Source organism: Drosophila sechellia, chromosome 3R, assembly GCF_004382195.2.
Source record: "Drosophila sechellia strain sech25 chromosome 3R, ASM438219v1, whole genome shotgun sequence".
NCBI lineage: Eukaryota > Metazoa > Arthropoda > Insecta > Diptera > Drosophilidae > Drosophila > Drosophila sechellia.
Window position 1 is genome coordinate 7,810,027 of NC_045952.1, and position 16,393 is coordinate 7,826,419.

General features: G+C 40.2%; 1 protein-coding gene across 24 annotated transcripts in view; it reads right to left on the reverse strand.

Moving 5' to 3' along the window:
- The window catches only part of LOC6619216 (heterogeneous nuclear ribonucleoprotein R), a 54,083-nt gene that overhangs the window by 4,738 nt on the left and 32,952 nt on the right, over window positions 1-16,393 (reverse strand). For 3 of the 24 annotated variants that reach the window (XM_032723727.1, XM_032723729.1, XM_032723730.1), the window contains 11 exons: window positions 14,054-14,172; window positions 13,669-13,981; window positions 13,360-13,601; window positions 12,071-12,206; window positions 8,676-8,809; window positions 8,480-8,608; window positions 8,279-8,419; window positions 8,104-8,210; window positions 7,553-7,671; window positions 5,632-5,915; window positions 3,380-3,641 (listed from right to left, as the gene is read on the reverse strand). In XM_032723727.1, the coding sequence (XP_032579618.1) occupies window positions 3,380-3,641; window positions 5,632-5,915; window positions 7,553-7,671; window positions 8,104-8,210; window positions 8,279-8,419; window positions 8,480-8,608; window positions 8,676-8,809; window positions 12,071-12,206; window positions 13,360-13,601; window positions 13,669-13,981; window positions 14,054-14,172 (1,986 nt within the window). Of the gene's footprint in view, window positions 1-40; window positions 1,248-3,379; window positions 3,642-5,631; window positions 5,916-7,552; window positions 7,672-8,103; window positions 8,211-8,278; window positions 8,420-8,479; window positions 8,609-8,675; window positions 8,810-10,686; window positions 10,823-12,070; window positions 12,207-13,359; window positions 13,602-13,668; window positions 13,982-14,053; window positions 14,173-15,554; window positions 15,726-16,393 lie in introns of those variants that run through there. The other 21 variants (XM_032723739.1, XM_032723741.1, XM_032723744.1 and 18 more) reach the window with 19 other exon arrangements.

The window sequence follows — 16,393 nt, forward strand, 5'->3', positions numbered from 1 at the left end:
CATTCGGTTGGTTTTTGGTGTGAGTTTTGGTGTGTTGGTGTTTTTTTTTTTTTTGTTGGGTTGGGTGGTGTTGTTGGGTGGTGGAGTTTTTCGAAAGAAAAAAAAGAGAAAGAGAGTTAAAAATGTTGTTAATACAAAAATGGTTCAAAGTTGTTGCTATTATTGCTTTGTTTTGGTCTTGGTTGTTTTCGGTTGGATTTAGTTCAACTGGTCTATGGTTCGAATGGGGTTTCTTGACGTTGTATTAGTTATTTTAGTAGCACAATTTGATTGATGATTTTGTCCAGGTTGATTTCGTGTCTTTTTTTCTTTTGGCTAGTAAGTAGGGGGAAGATGGTCGTTTCAGTGTTTTCCAAAAAATATCAAAGACAACACATTTGATCATTGTTCGTTTAATTTATCTCATCATTGTTTAGTTTATACACATCACAAATCGAGAAATCGTGTTAACTTGACATAACGCCAGGGACTTGGGACTTGTTACATGTACAAATATATGGTGTTTGGGGTGTGTGACTATGATGTTAACATATAGTGCATATAGTGTATTTGTGTGTGTGTGAGTGTGTGGTTAACAATTACCAAACGTGTTCTTTTTGTAAGTAAAACATTGTACATGATATTATCGCCTGACACATGAAACATGGAACACTGAGCACAGCTAACATGTTGTGTAGCGGCGATAAATGGGGCAGTGTAATAAAAGGGATCATCCGCCAGATCCGTGGATCCCTGGACCGGAGGAAAACAGAGCGCTGTACTTGAAAGACTTGGGGATTCTTCGTGTATCTATAAGTGGGGCTGGTCTTGACTGGGTATGCTGGTGGTCCACTCCTAGCTTGAAATTTGGAATTTTGCAAGGACTTTCGGGGACTGAACTGATCTGGCGCTACAGATTTTGATGTTTGAGAGATGCGTGATGTGTGATGATTGATGAGTGTTCTTGAATTCGCCTCGATTGGCAATGACGAGATTCTTCGTTTGGATTTGATTTCGAAAGGAAGATGATTTGACTGGTTTGCTCTGGTTACAGAGTTTTATTCGGACTTCCGCTTGGATTTCTTTTCTTTATCTGGTCGAGACGACTTGGACTTGTGGGCATTCTTCTTGTACTTGTGTGACTTGTTTTTATGTGACCTATGGACTTTACGCTTCTTCACCGGAGAGCGACTCTTGTCGCTGTCCAAGGATGTGGCCGATGAGCTACGCTTAATTACCCTCCATAAATGTCTTGAATGCAGCTCCAGCTAGAAACAGATTTAGGTTTTTGATTTTGATTTTGATTTTGAGAGTGTTTTGTTTTGCATTCATTTGTGTGTTTCTCGTTTTTTGGATTTGTTTATATATTTCTTGCTGATACAAAACAAAGCGATCGTTTGTATATGGCAATGAGCAAGTGTGTGTGTGTGAAGCATTCTTACAAAGGAACTTAATAAAAAGGAGTCTTCCTTGAGGACAAAAGTATCTACTAAATACAGCCACAAAAATGTAAAGCGTGTTCAAAACGGAAGCATGTGAACGGTGGGTGGGTGGGTGTTTGTTGTTTGGTTGGTGAAAGGGTGGAGGGGATTGGGGGTATTCGGTGGTTCCCTTCTCAAGGTCGAGGTCAGCACGCTTTTGCCAGACGGTGTTAGTCAACCCACATTTTAGTGAGGCAAAAACGTGATCTGGTTGGGGTTCTCCGCTATATGTATATAGGCAACAAATTATAACAAAAATTGATTGGTGTGAGTGTGCGTGTTGTAAACATAATACACGAATCGATTAGTATTTGTTCATACGTAAAGTAAATAAAAACGATCTCAGTTGGCATTGGATTGGTGTCACCCTGTGTATGAATATGATATGTATGAAAGGTTAACGGTGGTTATATTATACATACATATGTAGGTCATATGGGTATACAAGTGAGTAGGTTACTAAACTATTTTAATTTTTTTTATTATGCCTTTTTTTTTGGCTTTGCAAAGCATGTTGGATAATTATTAAACAAGACTCACAGTTCGATATACATAGAATCACAAAATATTATATGTATATGGTTAAAGTAATGGGCTAGAATATAAGTAATGTATAAATAAAGGTTTTATATTTAGACTTGTGCAATCGCAATCGATCAGGTCAATCTTGAAACGCGTTTCATTTGTATAAGTATATTATTTGTAACTGGTGGCGCGGGGCGAAAAAAAAGACAAAAAATTATATACACGTACGTCAAAATTTTGGAATGGGTTTTTTGGATCTTTTTGGCGGGATGGAGTCTTTCGATAGGCGGGGTTGGATGTGTTAGGGACAGAACAGTGGAAGTAATCGCAACGGAGACGTGTGCTAATCATGATTAATCAGCTCCGCCCACTCGACTCCTCCTCCTCTTCGACTCTCTATAGCGCTTAATTAGTAGGTGACAATAGATTCCATGGATTTTCTGTGCCTGGGTGGTGGGTGGGTGTGGTTGGACATAAATACTAATCGATTCATAAACGTTTACAGACATGGCTCATATATAGTTAGGTACATATTCAAGACAATATGCGTATGTAAACAAGTAATCAATTTGTTATATTTGGCTTCCATATACATACATAGGCGATGTTTGTTTCAGTGTCAGTGTGCGTGTGCTTGTGTGCGTGTGTGGGGCATGTCTAATGGGCATGGCTGTAAATTGCTGCTTACAGTTGGTTGGGAGTCAAAAAAACAAGGTCAAGGCATGCATCAAAAATCGTAGCATACATCTCAGCGCTGAGCAAGTAATGAAAATCAAAGTGAAACACAATTGTAAGCAGCAAGGGGGCACACAACTGTTAGGATGACAAGGAGACATTTAGGTAAAGTATTGAAAACTATGATTATTCGATAAGAAAGTATAAGAAAATAACCAAATGGTTTAAACTTTACAACATTTAAAACAGTCACAAATGCGATACACACGACATAAAAGTGATTTTTAAATTTTTTTTAGGAACTCGGGTAGGGGATTCACACTATTTTAAAATCTCTCGTTCGTATTTGTAGTGGTGCGCGTGATGAGTGTATGTGTGTATGTTGTTTGGGGGTGTGGGTGGTGTGTCGTTTGCATGTTTACATTTTACTTGGCTTTACTTATAATTGAATTGAATTTGACATTTGCAATGTATATATTCTCTCAAGTTTGACGCTGTTGTTTGGCTTGATTATGCAGATTTCATTTGGCGCAGGTTGTTGGGATTCGATTTGCTTTTGTTTTGCTTTGATTTGGATTGAATTTGGATTTGAATTTGATTGGTGGTTTTTGTTGTTTGTTTTGGCTTAATTTTGGTTTTAGTTTTGTTTTTGTTGAGGTGTAGTATTTTTCTGAGATTGGGATACGAGTAGAACGTTCTTTGTGTTTTGTTGAGCTCACCTGGTAAATTTTGTAGCGGCTTGACGTGCTGGGTGCCACGAGCGCTGGGACGCGTTGGCACCACCCCACGGACCCCCCCGGTTGCTGCCGGCGCCCCCTGACCGGTGGCCCCCCGCTGAGCTACCGCCGCCGCCGCCTGTCCCGCCGCCGCTGCCGCTGCCGCCGCCTGTGGCACTGTTTGGGCCCCCAGACGACTGATGCTGCCACGTTGGCCAACGACTCTGCCACGCGGTACTGTGATTCCATGCCCACGACCAACTCCCTACACATCATTAGCATCGTCGTCATCATAGTCATCAGTATTTTCGGTCGTCGTCGTCATCATCATCATCATTATGGTCATTATTGCATGCATTGGTTGCGATTGTGGGATGGTGTGTGTATGTGTAGGTGTACGTGTGTGTTTTTGGTGTGTGTGTGTGGAGTGGTTGGTGGTTTGAGAGCATGTGTTTTGCATTTCCAGATTCGGATCCATTTTCCATCATTTTCGGTTATCCATCGGCCGTTGTTTTGGTTGTATTGCGTTTCGATTTGGGTTTGAATTCAGTTTTTTGGGTTTCGAGATATTTGTTCGAATAGTTGCGTTTACAATTTTCCAATAGCATTAGCATGTTTTTCATACATTATTAAATGTGTTTGTATATATATGGATCGCCAAGATAATTGTCAAATTTTGGTCATTTCAAATTTCGAATCGAACAGAACAGTAAGCGAAATAAATAACGTTTTTGAATTGATTTTGAATTTGGAGTGTCGAATCGATGAGAATTTGGAATTTGGAGCGGTTGCGTTGTCGGAAAGGGGTCAGAAAAACGGTATTCGTTGTGGTTTTGGAATCGAAAGGTAAACGATAGATTTTGGATTTAGATTTGGTCGTTTGGTTGGTGGTTGGTTTTCGATTTGATTTGAATTTAGATCGGTGGCAGAGATAGAGTTGGCAATTTTAATGTGGGTTGGTTTTTTTTTTGGTTTTGACGAACATATATATAATTTTTTTTCAAGATTTGTTGTATTTTGTCATATTGTACCGAAAAACAAATAAATTGTTTGTATATAGATAAGTATATAACAAGAACACATAAAAAGAAAGAAAAGAAAAGAAAAATCGAAATAAACGCGTTAGATTCTTGGTGTAAAACTGTTTGTTTGATTGTACACATACACGATGTAATGTATGCATATAAATTATGTATTATTTATATAGAAATTACTAGATGTATAGTAGACACTGTTCTCTGTATTCTGTGTAGACTGAGTGAGCATTTAACTAGTCAATTGGGTATTATAATATACTTATAACAACGGATCTGGGGCACAAAAGTTTGTTTTGCCTCTTGCGATTGACACAATATTCAAAAAATAACTTTACCATGTTTGTAAATTTGTTTTGTATAACGTATGTAACTAAAGTACAATAAGCGTATGCGGTTAATTGGATTAAAATTTAAAGCGTTGCGTTGCGTTGGAAACAATAAATAAATGAGTAACTTAACATAAGGTGCGCAATCGTAATAAAAAGCGCTTCACTTAATTGCTAAAAAATTAATTAAAATTAAAATTAAAACGTCAGCACGCCGTGTTCAGCTCATAAATATATTATTTAAAATGGTTACTTCGGCCTGGCAATTAAAATTATAAATAATTAGGCAGGTAGGGTAGGTATACGTACAAGCAAAGCATAAGCGTAAGTTAAGCGTAATAAAGCACCGTTTGTGTTAATTTATCAATTGCGGCGTGGCACGGCGAGTCCTTAAATTATTGGATGATGGGTGTACTTCCATGGGTGTGGGTGTGGGTGTGTTAGGCGAAACAAGCAACAAATAATCCTTGTTCCGGCAATGGGCGTGCACGTGTGTCTGTGGGTCGTGTGTGGGCGTGGCATGGCTTTTGGGTTTTTTTTGGGTGAGTAGTGGGTGTTTTCATTTTTTTGGTGCAATTTGGCAGCAAGAGACGTGCAAATTTTGACTTTATAAACGAAACAAAGAGAACATATTTCGGGGGAAATAAAGTTAAAGCCAAATGATGAAGCGTTTGTTTAACAAATTAAAGTACAAAATACAAAGCAAACAGTAAACTAACTACGGAAAGGGAAAGGTAATCAGCTGAGGGCATTTAAGTATGTAAATTTATCTAAATCAAAATAGACTCTACAAATCTTGTGTTTCTGTGTGCGTTGTGTTCTCGATCTGTTTTCAAATTATACACCGATTCGAAGGGAGCTAATAATCAAGTTTCGATTAGTTAAAACGCACCATAAGGCTCGGGGAAGCACTGGGACCACTGGCCGATCCTCTGGCCGATCGCTGTCCACTAGCCAGCGGTGAATTCTGGGAGCCGCCGGCCGAGAGCGGAGGCACCGTACCGCCGGACGCACTACCTCCTCCTCCTCCCCCGCTGGCCCCGCCGCCACCGTTCGGGTAATCATAGTAGTTGTAATCCCCATCAAAAGAGCGGTACATGTCATCGTAGTAGGACTCATTGTTGCCAAAGTACCCTTGGCGATAGTCCGAGAAACCGAAGAAGTCGTAAAAGTAGTCTAAGGGGTTTTAGGTAGGGTAGGGATGGGATGATTAGGTAGGATAATTAGGATTGGGATTTTTGAATGGAGACATTAACCCCCCCTATACCTCTAGCTATCATATGCTGCCAATTGTTCAGTTTGCCAATTTGCAATCGAATCGGGCGCGTACTGAGAGAACGCAACAAGATAGTCGAGGATATATATGGTTTAGTGGTATTGTCTGTAACTGTTGGTTTGGTGGGCAGTTTGGTGGGTTGGTGGCTTGGTGGTTTGGTGGTTTAATGGTTTAGATGTCACACTAACACACGCGATCGAATCGATACGGTATGTGGCTTAAGTAGATGAGACTTAGGGTTACTTACCGGTGATATAACATCAAACAGTATACAGGGTGCTTAACATTCGCTACACAGAGAACACAATTGCAACATTTAATTATCGTAAACAACTATGGACAACGTTTAAGGTTAAATGTCTATGTCTATATGCTTTGGTTATGGATTGAGTGTGTGTGTTCGTAATGCCCTGCACTTGCGACACAGAGAGTTCGGATCGGAGGATCGTCGGATCGTTGGAGTCCGAGATGGGTTTTAATAAAGAACAATAAAGAAAGTAAAACTGGACAACATCGATAAGGAAATAAATACGGGCATGCAAATAAAACGAGGATAGTAATTATTGTGGAAATAAACATAGCATCGACATATAACTTGCAAATGCGAGAGTATACAAATAAGAAGGAAACAACATTTACGATTAGTCAGATGGGGAAAAGTAATAGAATTCGGTGAGAAATGGTTACACTCGGTTACTTCAATTGATTGCCAATGGTTGTCGGAGATCTTAAGGTTAGTTAGTGGGTTAATCTCAATCTAGCTGGATACGTTTTCTCACTCGACTGGGACTCGAGGGCAGTGCTAAGCGTGACTTAGGGCCTTTTGGGTGAGGGTGAGAGTGAGAGTGAAAGTAGGAGTGTGCTGGCTGGTGTGTGTGTGTGTGGTTTCTGTTTTTGGGTGGGGGGGCGATCATACAAATGTTAGTGGATAGCGCGCGCTTTCTAAATCTTAAAGAACTTAAACGATGAGGCGAGGAGAAATTAAAACCAAGATAAACAGAGGGTAACAAAACGTTGCGTTCGATGGCAGACATGATATAGGTATATCGTTGAACTTAATTCTTAAACTGCAGACCGGATTAGTGTTAGGATCAGTAGCTGCTGCTGCTGCTGCGGCTTTTCGGTTAGAAACTCGAACTAAAGTCTAAAAACAAACCTAGAAGTTACTGGATCAATACTCGATCGATACGCTATGTGTATGTGTGGGTGTATGTGTGGTGTTAGTGGTGTGTGTGTGAGTATGTGAGTGTGCCTAAACAACTCGGCTAACTGACTACTACGAGTACGAGTACGAGAACTAAACCAAATTAACAAAAGTTATAAAGTATTTTTTCTCAATTGTGTAGAGTCCCGAAAGGGAAGGCGCCTGCGGCCTTGGCTCTCCTCCTCCTCATCATCAATATTAACATCAAATAGCAAATATCAATATCAAATAGCATAGCCATTGGCAGGCTATGCATATACATACAGAGAGACATCTAGAAACACGCATCCGACGGATGCGGCCATATTCACTTGCCAAATTTGCCAAACTTACCGTATTCGCGAGGTATCGGCGTACGCAGCGGCATGCGCGCCCCTGGGCGCATGGGCGTCAAGGACATTATGCTAGGATGTGTCGGCGACAGGTTTCTGTATGGAGACAAGGTTTCAAATCTTTACAAGGTAATCCCACACGCAGATGGCATTTCAATATATGGATTGATTTTATACGGTTTGGTTATGGTTTTTGGTTTTCGGTTTGGTTTAAATTGGTGTCGTGTGCGGGGGACAACAAAGTATTTCATTCGCGTAGCGGGCAATTGGCAAAGAATGAAAGAAAGAAAGAAAACAATAACAGAAAATATAAGTATAATTAATCGACTGCTTTAAATGGTGGCGACTTGAAAAGCAAACAGACATATTCAATTTGGATTTAGCCGAAATGGAATGTCCCCCAAGGGATTGCATTAGGTGAATGCATTTGATTTTGAGTTTTTTTTTGGATTTTGCGCCAATCTGTGGTAATTTTGGTGTTGCTGTGCTAGACAAGTTTTGAGTCAGAGCTTCTGGTGTGGAGTTTAGAAGGGAGTTGAAGGATATACATACCCCACGATCCCGGGACGCGCTTGCATCATTTGCATCATGCGGCGCTCACGAGCACGCAGAATCTCCTCCTTTTTCTTTTTGTCCGAGGGGGGTTTGGCTAGAGAGACCTGCAAAGATCGAAAGCAAATCTGTTAGATAAAGAACTTTAAGCTATATCTATGTATGTGAAACCCACCTCAATATTCGAGGCGCCGATCTCCTTGCCATTAAGGCCACGCATAGCTTCGACGGCGCTATCACGATCCTCAAAGTGTATAAAGGCATAGTCTTTAATTTTCTTAACGCGTTCCACTTTTCCGTATTGCTCAAATTGTTCCTGTTATTTGAATGTTATTAGATTGAAGCTTAGGTTTAGGTTTCCCCCCAATGGTCTTACCTTCAGTTTATCCTCTGAGACGTCCTGGGTCAGATTTCGCACATAAAGAACTTTAACCTTGGACATAGTTTGCTCATCCGGCTCCTCCTGTGGATCGGCCCAGTCGACTATTATATCACATCCCCAAACCTGGTGAAGGATCACTCTTCTTGTTAGCAAGTTTATCCGAATGAATGTATCGCAAATTCGGTCTTACCTTAATTCTTCCTGTGCCAAGTCTTCGTTTGGCCAAAGACGCCGCCTTGTGTGACTCGTACTCAAGAAAGCAAAAGCCGCGATTCTTTTTCTTATCATCTGGCGAACTGTATATGATTACCTCGTATAGGCCAGCTATAGGTTCAGATTCGGGATCAGGTTTATTTTTAAATAAAGAAAATATTCATTTGAGTACAGTAAATATAGACCGTGTTATCAATTCAAATGCAATATGGTTAGTTGGTTGCATATGTAAAAAATCGAAACGAAAGTAATACAACAAAAAAGTATTTGTATCTGTACCGGTATTGGCAGGTGTTTGTTTGTGTGCGAGAATGTTTGAGAGCACAGGTGATAAGACACTGAGACGCACTCGGATCGAGTATATATATATGTATATATATATATATATATATATAGGTAATTGGAAACTGGATTACATTTTGAGAGGAAACGCACAAAATTTACACGACAATCGAAGGGTGTTTCGCTATTTATTTTGACCGGTAAAGTAATGTGCTTTTCCGTAATCTGAATCTCTATATAATATGTAGAGCGAATTAGATGATTTTGAAAACCAATGCCAACAATTGCTGCTTGCTTAACTTTTTGAAATATTTTTGAATAATTGAATGCGCTAAGCTAATACATTTTTCGGTTTCGTGTATGCGAGGTTCGAGATTTAGAGAAAGTATTACAGAGCGGGGGAGGATATAACATTAAGTTGGATATGTAGTACGTATAGAGAGTAGTAATGCAAAATGAAGCACACATTTAGAAAAACACTTAAAAACCTCTGTTGCTATTGTTGTTGTTTGTTTTTATATAGTACATGTTGAAATCAAAACAGGAAAGTAAAAAGGATATATGTATATAACCAAAACACAACACGAAGTAGAGCACACATTGAGCTTGGATTTATTTTCGTTTGGAGTTTGTAGTTTGGAGTAATGGAAACGATAACGGGAAAACTATACACAAACATAGCCAGAGTTAGACAGATTAAGAGATAGAGAGAACGTGTGTACACTCAGATACAAAGAGAGATCGGTAGAGATATATGTAGAGAACAATAACGTAACAACGAAATATGGATATCGGATTTTGAATTTGGCTTAGTTTCTCGTCGATTCGTTTGCATCAATTGCTCGGGGAAGTAGCGCTTATGTGAGAGATAGATACAGAGATAGTTAGAGTAAAATGAGTTCATTTTTAAGGCTTGTAGTCTCCAGTCATTAAGTAAATGAATTTCATATATTCAACATGAATGGGCCAAAACATATCGATTTGAGTAGGCGAATTACTGTTTCATATTTTGGTTTTCGGTTTCTGGTTTTTGGATTTTGGGGGCGGGATCGTTTGTGTGCGCCGTTTATTAGCTATGTGTATGTGATATAGGTCTGCACTAAAACAAAAACTAGGTTTATTCCTTTGGTATTTCCGTTTTTTTTCTTTCAAAAATATTCAAAATGTTTTGGTTAGCGAATTGTTGTTTAGCTACAGGTTTTCAATGTCAACAAATTGGGCACATTTAACAATCGGAACGTTAAACGAAAAAACTAAAGAACAATTAATTTTTTGTTGTATTTACTAACAGCGCTCAACGCTACAGAAAATGAGAGAATAATGAATAATGCAATCGACCCAAGGACATGGCTTTAATTTGACAAAAAGTCATGTCCTTTCATCTGGTCGGTTGTTAAAATGTTTCAATTTTGTGCGGAAGAATTTGATAATTTCATTCCTTTCGATTTTGGGGTTTAGCATTTTAAAAGCGAAAATTGCAAAACAAAAATCCAATCGATACTTCTTTTTGTAGGCTTCCATGCGTTTTTCAATTCTGCAAGTATCGCCCCTAAAAACATTTATGGGATTAACTACAATTAATTGGGGTTGGCCAATTCTTTTAGCCAATTGGGGTTGGTTTTTTTTTTTTGGTGCTGGGCTGGTTGTTTTTGGGGTCTTTTGCTTTGTTTGTGGTTGCTGTTGCTGTTGGTTTTTGGATCACTTACGTGCATGTTTTGAAAATTCCTCAATTAATTCGTCGCGATCTCTATTCTTAGGTATATTGCCGACAAATAGCCGGTGATTGTTAAATGATATCGTAACACCAATCTTTTTGCCTGTCCGAATTTCAAAATCATTTAGCTGCAATTGTTTGAAAGTTCACACAAAACAAAAGAAAATTTTGATTTGCTATGAAAAATTTGTAATTCATTGGTACTGCGATTTGATTTTGGATTGATTTGGTATCGGGCTTGTGGTTTCAAAGGTGGAAGAATGAGTGTTCGTGTTTGATAGTAATTCTCATGGGTGGGGGTAAAGTGTTGAATTCTATTATCTAAACTTTATAAACTTATTTTTCGGTATATTTTGTAATGCGTGCCAAAAAAAAATGAATTTACTCAAAAATAACGTTGTTCTTTAGCTAAATTCCAGTTGATTTGATGTGGATTATCGGTTGTCACTACCAGTACTAGTACTTACTATGCGAAATAATTACTTCGAAATTAACAAAAAGGGCAACTTTTTGGGCTCAGTGCAGCTAGAAAGTGAAATGCGACTCGATCTTACCTTAGAAATTTCATGGAAATATCGACTTTCTAGCTGGCACACGGCGTATACTTAATATTTATAGTTTCAAGAGCCTGCTTTCCTACGGTGTGATTATTATTACAGAACATAATGGAAATAAAATTTTTGGAATGCATAATAATTTGGTAAAAAATTTAAAAATTTGAATCTTTTTTTGGTTGGTTCTTTTTCGTAGGCAAGATTAATGACTGGAGATATTATGTAAATAAGTTAAAAAGAAATATTCTTATACGACAATTCAAGCTTGTAACGAATGGCAATGAGTCAAATGGGCGTGTCGCTGTATCTATGTGAGCATGTATAGTATCGGTGTCATTGTGTGTATGTATGTATGAGGCAACATATATGTATGATTAAACTGAGAAATGCATCCGACGATGTTCGTGGATCGGTTTCTATCATGGGGGCGGTAGCGCATTTGAAAAGAGTGTCTCGATTTTTGATTCGGGGGAGAGCACTTTTCAATTTTTAATTTTCGGGTTTCAGTTTTCCTTTCTGAAGTGTCGAGATGGCAATGGCGGATGTTTGGATGGTTGAGGTGGGGGTGAATAGTTGGGATGAGTTCAAAACAAAGGCTTATAAATTAAACGGAACGGAATATAAAAAAAAGAAAACCCTACGACCCTTTCTACCTAGCCTAGTAAACTAATCTTGTTCCCTGCAATTAGCCAATGTTTTTTGTTGGTTTAGCCAATTGGATTTTTGTTTACAATTTAGTGCCGATTGCGGAGTGGCGGATAGCAGCTCCAGTGTTGGTAATTTAAAATACAGTTTTGGTTAATTTTGTTTTTGTCAATTTACCTGTAAGTTTACCAAATTCCTCTAAAATTTCATCTTTGCCCTTTGACTTGGGAATATTGCCTACGAAAAGGCGCAGATTCGGTACGCTTATATTTATTTTTAGACACTTGCCGGGTTTTATTTCGTGATTATCGAGCTAAATTGTGGGAGGGAAGGTAAAACGATTCGTTTTAATACCAATTCAATGTTAATAATAAATAAATAATAAAATCATAACAAGTAAATAATTTTGAACTAAGGCAAATAAGGTAGATAAGAACAGGGGAAAGGGTTAAATAATAATATACGGATTTGTAAATCTTATCGTTTTCGTTACCAATTTTGAAGCGGGCCGCGTGGTCTGAATTTCGGTTGAGTGTCGGTTTGGAAATGTTAAAGGAAAAACATTTTGTTAGTGGTTAACTGGTTAGGGCAGGTGATATATGGAGGCAACGTATCTTTTGCCTCCCAATATCATGGTCTAGATTTTTGGTCATGCTCGTCTAAATAAAACCAGACAGTGAGATTTTATTGAACGTACGCTGCTTAGTTGTCTACAAAAGTTTATAGCTACATAGCTGGGCTTAGGACTAGAGAAAATTTAACTAAAAAGAAAGTAAAACAGATATAGAGACGATAAAGAGAGATAGACGGGGTAGGGGATTGTGTGATTTATCAGGGGGAGGCCAAATCTTATATTCGAAGAGGAGAGAACTCTTTTCAAACTTGCAATTTGAACGATTTGGGCGCTGGAGAGATTCGTTTGCGTAAATCAAGATTACAACACATTGGAGACGGGACATGCATTACATAAGTTACAGAAAGATCAAGTAGAGAGAGACAGCGAGAGAGTGAGACAGATAGCGTTGCCCATAGATCGAATTGTTTATAGCAAAGGCAGAGGTAAAGTAAGCATACGTTAAAAACTAAATGGAATTGCAGAATTTCTCATGGTCGGATCTAAAAGCGCCAAATCGGTTGTGATCAAATCGGTATTTTTTCGCTCTTGCTGTGGAGAATTTCAAATATTTGAATTTTGCTTTGGCCGCATAACTGTTCCTACTTCATCTGATGTGTATAACACGATTGTAAATATGTGGATACAACACGTTAAATATGGTATATATATAGGATATTTGTATAGGTCGTAAGAGTTAGCAATACGTAAAAACATTGAAGCGGGGGTCCACTGATTTGGAGGTCAGGGTCGGATGGGGTGGGGTTTTCATTGGGGACTGGGTTCTCAGGTGGGCTGGGCTGGGCTGGACTGGTGGTTGGTGGTATGGATGATCTGTGGTTGGCTTAAATACCTGTCGCACTGCATTGACGGCCGCTTCGCGATTTGTGAATGTGACAAATGCATAACCACGATTTGTGCCCGTCATCGGGTCCATCATGAGGCGTAGGTCCCAGATTATGCCGCAGTTCTCGAAGAGCGGAATCAGTTCGTCCTCGTACATGTCCTTGGGTATCTTGCCGCAGAAAACCTCGCAACCGTTGCCTGGCACATTTCCCTCCCAGTGCGGTGGCGGTCCGCCGTATTTACGCTGACCTAAGCACGGTAGGTATAAGGAATAGTATTAGATATTAGTTTTTTAGTACTTGAAAATGTTTCTCACCTGTCGTCACATCTAATGTGTAGCCGGTGCGCTCGAGGATTTTCTTGATCTTGTCCTCGTCGGGACCTTTGACAGTTGCGGGCGCGGCCACGCCCTGTTGGCTGGCTCGACTCTTCTGGCGGTACGTCTTCATCACGCCGCATAGGTAGGCGGACTTGTTTGACACGTGCTCCAGGTTCGATTCCAGGAACTGTCCCAACACATTCAAGGCACCATCGACGGGAAACTCCTTGAGCGCATCCAGGGCGCGCTCGTCCAGCTCGGCGTGAGCCAACTTGCCAGTTTTGTAGATCTCATCCAGTTTGCCGGCGACCTAGGAGCATATGTTGCATGTGGCAAATGTTGGTGTTCGTGTCATGTGATGTCAGGTGTTTGAAGTACTCACCTTCTTGTCCAGACCGTATTCCAGCAGCTTGGGATAGTCCTCTGTACGCTCGCCATCGCCACGGTCATCGGCTTTCTGGTTAATGTCATCTAACAGTTCGCCATTACCTTCCGCCATTTCTGCAAGTGCAACGATAATAAAATGTTATAAATATATATTGAGTATTTATACATATATATTAATATTCTTTAAACTTATACATTCAAGTGAGCATCCACAAATTGTGCGACCTATAAAATCACCTTGTAGAGTTCAACGAACGCCACAAAATAGCCGCAAACAGCGACCGCTTCGAAAAAAATGGGTCGCGAGAATGTGCGAAATACGAAATTGGCAACTTACGCACCGTCGCACGCACTCGCGGAATGAGATAAATGGGGAGTGCGATAAAGCAGGGAGCTTGGAAGAGAGGAGAGCAGACAACAAAGCGAGCAAGTTCATTGACTCCAAACATATGCGAAACGCACAAATTCGCGATCCAATCCGGAAGAGCGCGCATCCGAGCACCGAAAAGTGCGTGCGAAAGGCAAGAGAAAGAGAAAGGCAAGCGAGAAGAGAAAGAGGGAGCCGCATGAAAACGTGTTGGCCAAAATGTAAACAATCGGAAAGAGGCGCGATTTGCGAATTGTGCGTGACGTGTTGCGTATACGCGATGTGTTCGGCCTGATGAACAAGAGCGATAAGCGTGACGTATTAGTTGCCATGGTAACAGCTGATGAATCTTTTTGCCGTGTTTGATGAAGCTACTGGACTTTAGCCTTGGATTAGTATTCGTAGTTTTATTGACTGAAAGTAGTAGTCTGCGTGAATCAGCCTAATACATTTATTTATGATCCGTTCCGCGGCCAAATTCAGTTGAGTCGCGGAAACAAGAGCTGCTCGCTTTCGTTGCAACTGCAGCCGCAGCTGCACTCAGGCATTTATCATAAATGAATATTTATGGCACACTCATAATGAAAATGCAAATGTTCCGCAGTTGTCAAGTGGCAAACGCTCACCTATACAAGCCGCAGCATAGAAAGCTACCTTAGCAGCCACACTATCAGCAAATGCTATTTTGATTCGCGTGTACACCTATACGCACATATGTATGTATATATGCACGTATGTACATACATATAGAAAGTTGTGTGTGTTTGACGTTCAAACAAAAACGAAGCAAGCTGCAAAAATAAAAACGAGAGACCCCAACTAGCCGAGAGCGATAATTGCGTAACATGTGCAAAAAACAAAACAGCAAAATATCAGCTAGTTCTATCGTTCAAGAATGGGAGAGCGCCAAACCAGCGATAGAGCGCGATCCACAGAAATTATGGGCAAGCCCGAACATTTCTAAAATCTTTTCTGTTTGTTGCTGCTCTCTCCACTGGCATTCTGCGAAATTCGCTTCGTTTCGCCATGCGATTCGTTTTCGCTGACATTGAAATACTGCGCGATTGATATCGGGGGCAATTGGGGCTTTGGAGCGGCGAAATAGGCAAAATCGACGTGGAATACTCACTGCTGCAACTGGCAATTGGGCTGGGGGTCCTGAATGAAGACGGTGTTTTGAGGATCGTGCGGCTCAGAGCCTCGCCGCCCCCCTCATCCTTCTGGACTTTGGAGGCTTCCATCCGGGAAAGCATCGCGAAATGCAACAATACAACAATTTAACAATTTTCAATTTCCTTAGTCGACTTGGAATTTCGATTGCAAATGTGTATGAATTTGTTTGTTTTCGCTTTTTCTTTTCTATTTTTGAAGAAAAAACCAATAGTTCCGAAACGATTCGAAAGACGGCTAAAATTTTCACAACTGAATAGAAATAAAAATCATTACGGAATGACTTTTGACAGTCGCCGAGTAGGGCCAACTACGTTTCGATATTTATTAAGGGTTACCGAACCGAGCCCACTTTGTAGAGGTGGCAATCCTGAAAATGGTGTGCTGCTAGTATTAAGACCACAAATTTATGACAACTGCAGTGGGGCCATCAGAATGCCATGTGCGCTATGACAACTATAACAATAAGCGGAACCAGTCAGCCAGTAACAACAAAAACATATCCCATTATCTAGGCCCCTCCAACACATAAATATGTATATATGCATGTATGCATGTGTGTATATCTAGGTTGTTGGGCGCGAAAACGCAGCGAGCTGTAAGTGAAAAGTGTTGGCGACAACCGCAGGGAAGCCCACAAAAGGGCAAACACCGGGGTAGCTGGCGATGCGGGAAAGGCGGGAAAATCAGGAAAAGCGCTTTATCGGGGCACAGCGAGGAAATGAATAATAAACACATGGGCAATGGATATTGAGCCGGTCGAAAGGAGTAGACAACAACGCAGGATATTCCATTAGG